Source organism: Myotis davidii, unplaced genomic scaffold, assembly GCF_000327345.1.
Source record: "Myotis davidii unplaced genomic scaffold, ASM32734v1 scaffold247, whole genome shotgun sequence".
Lineage (NCBI taxonomy): Eukaryota > Metazoa > Chordata > Mammalia > Chiroptera > Vespertilionidae > Myotis > Myotis davidii.
In genome coordinates this window covers 2,879,982-2,890,354 of record NW_006299593.1, presented here as the reverse complement: position 1 = coordinate 2,890,354, position 10,373 = coordinate 2,879,982, and the positions used below count along the sequence as shown (strand labels likewise).

The following is a 10,373-nucleotide window of genomic DNA, read 5'->3' as shown; positions in this document are numbered from 1 at the left end:
TGTTTCTTTGGTATTTTGGTATTTAACTAGAATATGCTAAGTGTGGGTCTTATAATGGCCTTGGTACTTGTTGTATTGTTACAATCTAGAGACTACTTTAGTTGGAAAAAACTTTCTTCCATTCATTTTCTTTCTTCTGTTGTCTTTGTTTTCTCTTTCTTGGACCCTTTTTAATTGGATTTCTTGGATTATACCTCTTTTCTTTTTTTTTTTTTTAATCCTTTCTAGGTCTTATTTGCTTTTGTTTTGAGAAATTTCCTTAACTTTGCCATTCAGCCTTGCTTAGGGCTTTTTAATTCCAGCAACCATATTTTTAGTGTCTAAGATCTGTTTTATTTTATTGTTCTGAGTAATCCTTTATCATAGCATTCTGTTATTTTATGATCGTAATATTCTAAGATCTCTAGATGTATTAATTAGACTATTTTTGTTTTGTTTTGCTTTTTAAGTTCTTTTTTCCCTGAATTATGTTTCTCTGGGGTCAGTTTCTCTCTTTTTAATAATACTCCATATTTTCCTCAGGTTGGATGATTCTTGGTTGTCTGCTTTTATTTAAGAATGAGGAACTGGGGTGTGTGTGTGTGTCTTAAGTAAATAGATCTAGTTCTACTAATCTCCTTTGCGTAGGGACACTGATTACTACATTGGATATGGGTGGGGCTTGCTTTGTTTTAGAGTAGAGCTTCCCAAACTTTGTTTAAAACACCCTTAGTATCTCAGCTATTTTCTTGTTGGCACCTTGGGCCCTAAAGAAATACCTGATAATTAGGTCCAACTAACTTAATGGTAGTAGACTGCATGGTATCTGAATGATGTTGCCGAGTTTCCTTCAAATTTAGAATAGTCCACATACTTACCTGAGTTTGCTGTGGTGCTCCAGGTGCTTTGACTCACAGTTTAGGAACCATGTTTGGGTGTTGGGAGCTATCAGGCTATAGATTCTTCATATGCTAGAATGAAGATTGCTTTGTCTGGGGCACTGACACCGGCACTAAAGTCTTAGATCTTTTTGATAGATCTGTTTTATTTTTTTCTAGAAGATCCTAGGAATCTTTATACCTGATTTATTTGACTCTGTGTTCGTAGAGAGTGCAGAAGGCCTTTAGAGGAACAAGTTTCCCCATTTTCTGCCTCAGTTTCTATTTCTGTCTTTTGCTTACCCTGAAACCTCATCTTCCCAAGTCACACACACACAGATTCTGAAGGGCAAATGGGCTTCAGCCTCCATCCTAGACCCTCATGATATATTTTAGACTGTGGCTTTTGAGGCTCTTTTCCATTCCGGTTTATTTTCTAACTTCCAGATTGTAGAAGTCTGTCATCAGTTGATAAGCCCTTTTTGTTGTTTGAGCTTATTCCTTTCTGTACTTTTGTATGTAAGTTGGGGAGGATGCTATAAGGAACTGGAATTTACATTGTCTCATTTATTTCTCCCAGTAACGCAATGAAGTGGGCGCTATTGACACCCTTTTTACATCTGGGGTAACCAGCTGTGGTAAAGCTGGGACTCAAACCCAAGTCTGTCTACCACCAAAGAATGTGCTACTATTTCTTCTGCCTGTTGGGAAGAGATGTTAAATACTCTGGTTCAAAACACCACCTGAAACAATTCATTATTAAGAATATTAAAATTTGTTAACTACTAGGAAAGCTGTCAGGCTTGGCCAGGAATATAAAGATATTGATAAGCCTCTACCTAGGGCTTTTCATATGTACTAGACCAGCGGTTCTCAACCTGTGGGTCACAACCCCTTAGGGGAGTCGAACAACCCTTTCACAGGGGTTGCCTAAGACCATCGGATAACACATATATAATTACGTATTGTTTTTGTGATTAATCGCTATGCTTTAATTATGTAGAATTTGTAACAATGAAAATACATCCTGCATATTAGATATTTATATTACGATTCATAACAGTAGCAAAATTACAGTTATGAAGTAGCAATGAAAATAATTTTATTGTTGGGTATCACCACAACATGAGGAACTGTATTAAAGGGTCACAGCATTAGGAAGGTTGAGAACCACTGTACTAGACCATCTTGAGCAATGACTATCAAACTTAAAAAAAATTCTTTGTTTAAATTGCATCTTATGCAGAAATCCAAGATGCTTACAAATATAATATGTGATGCCTCTCTGAAGTTAGGTGGGATGCCCTGCATTCACTTCTCGGTTCTTCCTGGTGGCCACTTTTCCATTGAGCGTAATTTTGAGAACCTTTGGTCTAAGGCTGCAAACTAATTGTCCACTTGGGGGTGAGGTGACATTTTAACTAGTTTTTAAAATAGTTTGATACCAAAGTAAATTAAATGTAAATTATTTTTAAAATTACTTGGATGAAATTTTTACACATGTTCTCCATTCTGTAATTGTATAGTAGTATTATTGTAGTTGTATTGAGATGCTCCTTAGTGCTGATTTCTAAATAAGGGAATAAGTAAAAATAACTCTGACTTATCTTAATTTACTGAACAGGTAATCAAACATTGCAAAAACATGTATAGTGCAAGATCTCACTCCCGTGCTTCCCCCATTTATCCACTATTACCCCTCTTGGGAATAGAATACCTCAGAGATAACCACTAGTGTTAGTTTCTTAATGTACTCTTCTGTACATGAGCAAATTTAAATATATAATAGACCTCTGTCCTTTTACTCATTGGTTCTATTTAATAAAAATTGAATAAAAGGAGTATTTTGAGTTATTTGCAAAATCAGTAAAACATTCAGTTTTACACATATGTAACAGTTGCATTTCTTTTAACAGGAAGAAACTAAAGAGTACATCTAAATATATTTATCAAACATTATTTTTGAATGGTGAAAATAGTGACATTAAAATTTGTGCTCTGGGAGAAGAGTGGAGCTTACACAAAATATATTTATGTCAAGTAAGTATTTTATTTTTCTGTTTGAACGACTACATGTAAAAAACTCAAACTCTTTTAAGTCATGTTCTTTATATTTGCATTTCATAGTAATCTTTTGCATGGACAGTGGTTAACTCCTATCATCTAATAAAAAGTATTGTTTTTTTAAGAACTGTGGCGAACATTGTTAGTGAAAGCTTAGTTTGGTCTAAAAACAGATTTTGAATTTTCATTGTAATAAGGGCCTAGCAATAAATACGTTTTGTCATTACTTCAGTAGGGTGCTTGTTTTGGTGCCTTCTGTTGCCAAAAGGGAAAAAAAATGTTTAACATTAAGGCTAAGATTGCTGCATTTGTTTAATATATGTATGATTATTTAATTGGATGAACTCAGAATGTTGCTTTGTAGTTAACATTAAATGTGAATGGAAAGTTCTTGACACAATCTTCCTTTTCTTCTGGAAAATTCAGTTAAAGAAAACATCAAAAAAGTATATAGACTAACTCATTTAGCTAATACATTTTTTGATTTCTGTGCTAAAAATATTGCTGTCACCACATTTTAAGATTCAAAAATTTCAAAATAAAAGAAAACATTGCTTTAATGGCTCAAATATTTTATTTATTTTCTTATCAAATCTGTCTTTTCTTCAAATCATTGTTCTAGGCACTTGGGATAGAGCAGTGAACAATTCAGTTCTTATCCTGTGGAGCTTATATTTTTCCCTCTCTTTTTCACCATTTGACAATAATTACTGGTAAGATAGTATAGTTTAAGATTTTTTAGTTTAACATTTGAAAGAAATTTTTCTCTAACATTTTAATCATAGTTTTTATTTAATTTTTGAACAGTTTTATTTTGCCTTAAAGTATATAGCCTAGAGAATACATCAGAACATTGGTCTCAGCTTAAGGATATGGTTCATATCTTTCTTTTTAATCTCTCAAAGCAGTTTTGTGATTTTAAGGATGAAAATGCCTCTTTCCATCTCAAGAAAAACTGGATTGATTATAGTGCAAGCCACATGCTAAATTATAAGGCCCCTGAGGACAGAAGCAGTGTGTTTACTTTACTGCTATATTCATAGTGCCTTGTATGTACTAAGTACTCAGAAAAGTTTTTTAAATAATTGGTTAATATTTGATCCATTCCAAAGTAATTCTGATTATGAGAGGTGCTATCTACTTACTTCATCCATTCTGGAATCTTTCCAAGAATTCAGGTTCATTCTGGAATTTTCTGATTAGATAAAATTAAACTTTGGATTTACCCTAATTTCTTGGGAATCATCCTATTAGTATTGAGTTGGGACTGGTCTGGATCCTTTATAGCCACTGAGGTACAGTACAGTAGGGACTTCACAGTTTGAGGGTTTTATTCTATTCTCCTTCCTTGATACATTTTTATTTATCCACCTTGTGTATTGTCATATGTTTGAGATACTTAAATATGTAACATAATTTCTAAGTTTCAATTTAGAATGTCATTGACAAGGAAAATATATACATGTAATATTCTCAGAAATTGTTAAAAGCTAATGAAGTTCATATATTACTATATAGGAATTCAGTTCAGATAACAATAGGAGAATTTGATTTAGTTTTCATTAAATTAGTACTAAATTGAAACTATTGTTGTATATCTAATAGTGTCCTTATATCAATTTCTTTCTCCTATAGACACATTTGGCAATTATTTTTTCTTGAAATAATATGATAGGTTTGTTTCAGTAGAATAGTTGGCTTAAAGTTAGAAATGGGGAAATAATTTGGAAGACACAGAAAGTACTGGGTAATCATTTATTTTTTTATTTTTTATTTTTAAGTCTGGCTACTTTTCTAGTATGTTCAGTGGTTCTTGGAAAGAATCCAGCATGAATATTATTGAACTGGAGATTCCTGACCAGAATATTGATATAGAAGGTAACCACCACCACAGTTATTACTGTTATGCAAAATAATGAAAACAACTTGTTATTATACTTTTAATGGAAAATAAATATTTTCTAACTTTGGAAGCTAGGAAAAAGTTCCATTTAATACCAGAAGGCAACAACATTATATTGATTTAGTCTATAGTTTATCAGTTCTGACCTACTTATCTCTAATATTTTTAGTCATCTGGGCCATATGAATATGTTTACTTAGGTTTGTAAATAAATCTGCCTGGGATATGGAAGCTGTAGGGTAAAGGAAGGAAAAGTATGACCACTTATTTTAATTACATAGAAAAGCTGGTGAATAATATTCATTGATTATTCCCTATATATGAAGATCTTTTCTGGGAACAATAAAGGGACAAATCATATAATCAATGTTGATTTATTTATTTAGTTTAAAAATATTTAATACATTTTGTTTATTGATTTCAGAGAGGAAGGAAGAGGGAGAGAGAGAAAAACATCAATGATGAAAGAGAATTATCACTTGGCTGCCTCCTGCAAGCCCCCTATTGGGTATCAAGCCCACAACCCAGGCATGTGCCCTGACTGGGAATTGAACCATGACCTCCTGATTCATAGGTTGCTACTCAACCACTAAGCCGTACCAGCCAGACTAATCAGTGTTGATTTAGAGCTATAAGGATTCTTAGATGAGGAAGCTAAGACCCGGAGGATTTAAGGTGCTTATGTTAGGTCTCAAAGCAGTTTAATGAGCCTACATCAGACTCTAGTTCTCGTAATTGCTATTCCAAAGCTGCTTCTATTTTCTTCTTTTTTACCCCCTTTTTATTGAATTTATTGGACTGACACTGGTTAACAAAATTATACAAGTTTTAGGTGCAAAAATATAAAGTAAACCATGTGAGACATAGGTGCGAGTACGGCAGAGAAAAGGATGGACAGGCTTATTAGATAGCTGTGGTGGCTGGGTGAGAGTGTAGCCTGGATAAGACCATCAGCTATTCCACACCAGTGGTGAAACCCTGAAAGCATTAGGGTTAATATTATCATTGTGCCTATACTTGTACTTAATTGGTCTACTCAGGGGTATCTTTATAAAACTTTTTGAAGGGTGTCTAAATTCTGACCACTAATTAATGTCAAGATTACATCTAGAAGAATCCAACTCGATTTGTTAAAATAAGTGGAAATTTATAACATTATTAACTTAGTATCATTAATCAGTAACCATTACTAGCATTTTTTTTATTTTTTTTTTAATATATTTTTTTATTGATTTTTTGCAGAGAGGAAAGGAGAGAGATAGAGAGTTAGAAACATCGATGAGAGAGAAACATCGATCAGCTGCCTCCTGCACACCCCCTACTGGGGATGTGCGCGCAACCAAGGTACATGCCCTTGACCGGAATCGAACCTGGGACCTTTCAGTCCGCAGGCCGACGCTCTATCCACTGAGCCAAACCGGTTTCGGCCATTACTAGCATTTTTAATTAGTGATAATTCTCTTATCCTTTTAAGTACATTTTAGATTTAGACCTATGTCTTAATGTGTAAAGATAGTTGTTATTTTTGTAATACTCTCATAGATATAATTGTTATTTCATTCTAATTTTGCTTCCAGCACTGCAGGTTGCGTTTGGTTCACTGTATCGAGATGATGTCTTAATAAAACCCAGTCGAGTTATTGCCATTTTGGCAGCAGCTTGTATGCTACAGTTGGTAAGTATGCACGTTATTCAAATAAAGGATTACAGTTGTTTTTGTTTCAAAGTATTCCAAAACAAAAATAAAGTTTAGCTTTTTATAATTTTTAAAATGAATTGTATAAATATGCCATTTGTGGTGTCATGTAAAATGCTTAACCGAAAGCAATTTATTGCAACCAAAGAGGTCATGATGTCTGTGTAAGATGAGTGCAAGCTGTTTCTGTGTAGACATCTTAGAATGACTAATGTGGAAAAAATTTATTTGTCTAAGCCCATTTACAGATTTCTATTCATTAATGGCTTATTTTGACTGTTATGAAGCAGATGGCTTGTAATTATGTACTGATTAGTTCATGGGTTCAAAAAAGATCGAGTGCTTACTATGTAAACTTTTTCTTAATTATGGAATAACTGGGGGTAGATATGTGTAATCAATTGTAGAAGGACAGATTGATTCATTCAGCAGAAGTGTACTGAGCATTGTACTAAAGTGGGCATAAAGATCCAAAGGTAAATTCAGATACTGTCCCCACCTTTAAGAAGCTCACAATATAATGAATGTCGAATGGGAGAGGGAGGGTTGATATGCAGACCCAAAGGTAAATAAGAGCTGTCCAGTGTTATAGGTACGATGATAAACATCCTGTAGGATTTAGTGGATGCACAAAGTGGTCAGTTCAATGTGTTTGTGTCAAAGAAGGAAGTTGTGTTTGAGGTGAGTCTTGAAAACCAAAAAATGTACTTCTTTTGCAAAGTAAGAAGAGGAGAGGGGGAGAGCATTTCAGACAATAAACTAGGTCTTAGTGGTGAAACTGGAGAATTAGAGAATCTGAATGGAACATGGCTCTAGCATGGAATATAAGAAGGGCTGGAGAGAGGGAGACAGAGGCCAACTCATGAAAGCCCTCTATACCTTTTAAAAAGTTTAGGTTTTACATATAGTACATTTGGAAGATTTTAATCAGGGGAAAGACAAAGTTATGTTTTAGAAAAAAAGCTTCAGGAACAATGTGAAGGATGGATTGAAGAAAAGATGAGTATAAAAAACTATCGTAATCAAATGAGGGTCTAAATTAGGGTCTAAACATTAAGAATGGAGAGGAAAAACTGAATACCACAGAGGTTAAGCAGGGATAATCCACTGGATTTGGTGACAAAGATGTTAAGAGGAAAGGGGAGGAGTCTAGAATGACTTTTTCAGGTAAGTAAGTCAGTGATTTATTTTGATCTTTAAAAAAGTTAATTAAGTTTCTTTTTATGTGGCACAGGGGTCCTCAGACTTTTTAAACAGGGGGCCAGTTCACTGTCCTCGTTGGAGGGCCGGACTATAGTTTTAAAAAAACTCTGAACAAATTCCTATGCACACTGCACATACCTTATTTTGCAGTAAAACACAAAACGGGAACAAATACAATATTTGTATTTGCATGTGACCCGTGGGCCGTAGTTTGAGGACCCCTGGCCATTTGTATACCAATTTATTGGAAGTTTAGTTAATAGCTTGTTAAATATACTTGCTTGGGGTTATTTCATTTTTTTAAATGTTTTGATCCTTACAATTATTATTTCTGTGTAATATACTTTATTTTCTAACTTTAGTCCTGTTGTGGTTTTGTCCTAAATCCACTTTCTGCATTATCTTTATGGCTTAACTGTTTAACATAATAATATACTTGCATGCATATATTTTAGAAATTTGAGTAAACAGTGACAGTCTTCTTCACATATATTGAATAAAGTTTGTTTGAAATCTGTGTAAACATTTTAGATTAAAATTTCAATGTAAGCTTAAAACAATAATATATTTGATTTAGGTACATCTCTTAGATATTGATAAGTGTTTTAAACTTTAATAAACACTTTCTGATGATTCATAGTTTACGTGCCTAGCCCATCACATGGTCTGTGTAAAGAGGTCTTAATTTAAAAAGAACTGATAAAACAGACAATATTGCTTAAATTTGCAAAGGTCCCCAAAAGGGAAGAATTGAAAGGGAATAATAATATTCATCTCTGCCTTACTCCTTTTACCCCCCGCTCTTCTACATTTAATTCCGAGTATTTAGTTGAATACTTGCTGGATTTTTTTTTCAATATTTTTACTGGACTTAACTGCTGCACTTAATGAGTTTCTTTCTTTCTTCCTTTTTTTAAAAAAACTTTTTAATATGTAAAAGCACATGTTCAGAGCTAATTTTTCCCACATGAAATGGGCCTTTCCACTGCTTATTTATATTTACAGGATGGTTTAATACAGCAGTGTGGTGAGACAATGAAGGAAACAATTAATGTGAAAACTGTATGTGGCTATTACACATCAGCAGGGACCTATGGATTAGATTCTGTAAAGAAAAAGTGAGTTACCCTTTTTGTTTTTCCTTCCATCCCACTTTTGGGAATTTGGCTGCTTTGGTTTCCTAAGAGAATGTGTAGTGTGACAAAGAAAGAAAGAAAGGAAAAAAAAGATAGGAGAATAGAATTTTATTTAAAAAGTTCCTTTTTACATTTGAACAGATTAGTAAATTTCTCAAAAGTGTTGTCTCTGTTAAGTGACCATGGATGGGTTACTAGTATACCTGCTTATAAAAACTATGGTCACTCTTTACAGTAGATCTTCTATAAAATCTTTCAAATAGTAGACATACTAAACATCATATCAGTGCAACTACTGACAATGTTTTTAACTCTTGAGAATTTCAGTACCCATTTTCAAATTATAAAGAAGGTAATGGAAGTATGTAAACCATTTCATAAACCATTTAACACAAACTTGAAATGAGGGTTTTCTTAAATTGAAATGCTCTTATTAATATAAAGGGAATATTCCCCTAATAACTGCCGACAAAAATAATACTAGATTTTTAATTGTTAAATTAAAAATTTTGAGCGCTTGTCCTAGCAAGACTAATATTGTGTTTTCATATTAACTGTAAGTCATACTTAGTAAATAATAAATCCATGATATACAATGTAATAATTCCTTGTTTAATTTCAGGTGTCTCGAATGGCTTCTAAACAATTTGATGACTCATCAGAATGTTGAACTTTTTAAAGAACTGAGGTATTTGAATTTTAAATAACTTTGTAATCATTCTAAATATTGTTTTACATTTTCCAAAGTATGCAAGATATTTTTGTATAAGACAAAAATATGTTACTTAAGAAAAAATAAATAATTTTTAAAATATATATATTTTTTTATTTCAGAGAGTAAGGGAGGGGGAGAGAAAGAGAGAGAGATCAAAACATCAAAGATATGGGAGAATCATTGGGCTGCCTCCTGCATGACTGCTACCATGGGGTCAAGCCCACAACCAGGGCGTGTGCCCTGACCGGGAATTGAACCATGATCTGATTAATAGGTCAATGCTCAATCACTGATCGATGCTGTCTAGGTAAAAAAGTAAACAATTTAACTAAAGGTATTTTGACTGCATCCATGAACTGATGAAATGCTACACAAATTATAAATCATACTAGAGGTCCGGTACACAAAATTTGTGCACTGTTGGGGGTGTCCCCTCAGCCCAGCCTGTACCCTCTCATAGTCCAGGACCCCTTGGGTGATGCCTGCCTGCTGGCTTAGGCCCGATTTCCTAAGCCGGCAGTCAGACATTCCTCTCGGAGTCCGGGACCCCCTTGCACCTTACCGCCTTCCTGCAGCAGAGGTGGGAGAGGCTCCTTCCACTGCGCTCGCCAGCCATGAACCTGGCTTCTGGCTTAGTGGCGCTCCCCCTATGGAAGTGCACTGACCACCAGGGGGCAGCTCCTACGTTGAGTATCTGCCCCCTGGTGGTCAGTGCATGTCATAGCGACCGGTTGTTCTGCCGGTCATTCCACCATTCGGTCAATTTGCATATTAGGGTTTTATTATATAGGACTAGAGG

General features: G+C 34.3%; 1 protein-coding gene across 1 annotated transcript in view; it reads left to right on the top strand.

Annotated features, from left to right (window-relative positions):
• GMCL1 (germ cell-less, spermatogenesis associated 1) overlaps positions 1-10,373 on the top strand; it is a 55,937-nt gene that overhangs the window by 6,139 nt on the left and 39,425 nt on the right. The window contains exons 2-6 of the mRNA XM_015571499.1: positions 2,774-2,897; positions 4,703-4,799; positions 6,402-6,499; positions 8,729-8,841; positions 9,482-9,547. Coding sequence (XP_015426985.1) covers positions 4,721-4,799; positions 6,402-6,499; positions 8,729-8,841; positions 9,482-9,547 — 356 coding nt within the window. The 5' untranslated portion in view covers positions 2,774-2,897; positions 4,703-4,720. The remainder of the gene's footprint in view (positions 1-2,773; positions 2,898-4,702; positions 4,800-6,401; positions 6,500-8,728; positions 8,842-9,481; positions 9,548-10,373) is intronic.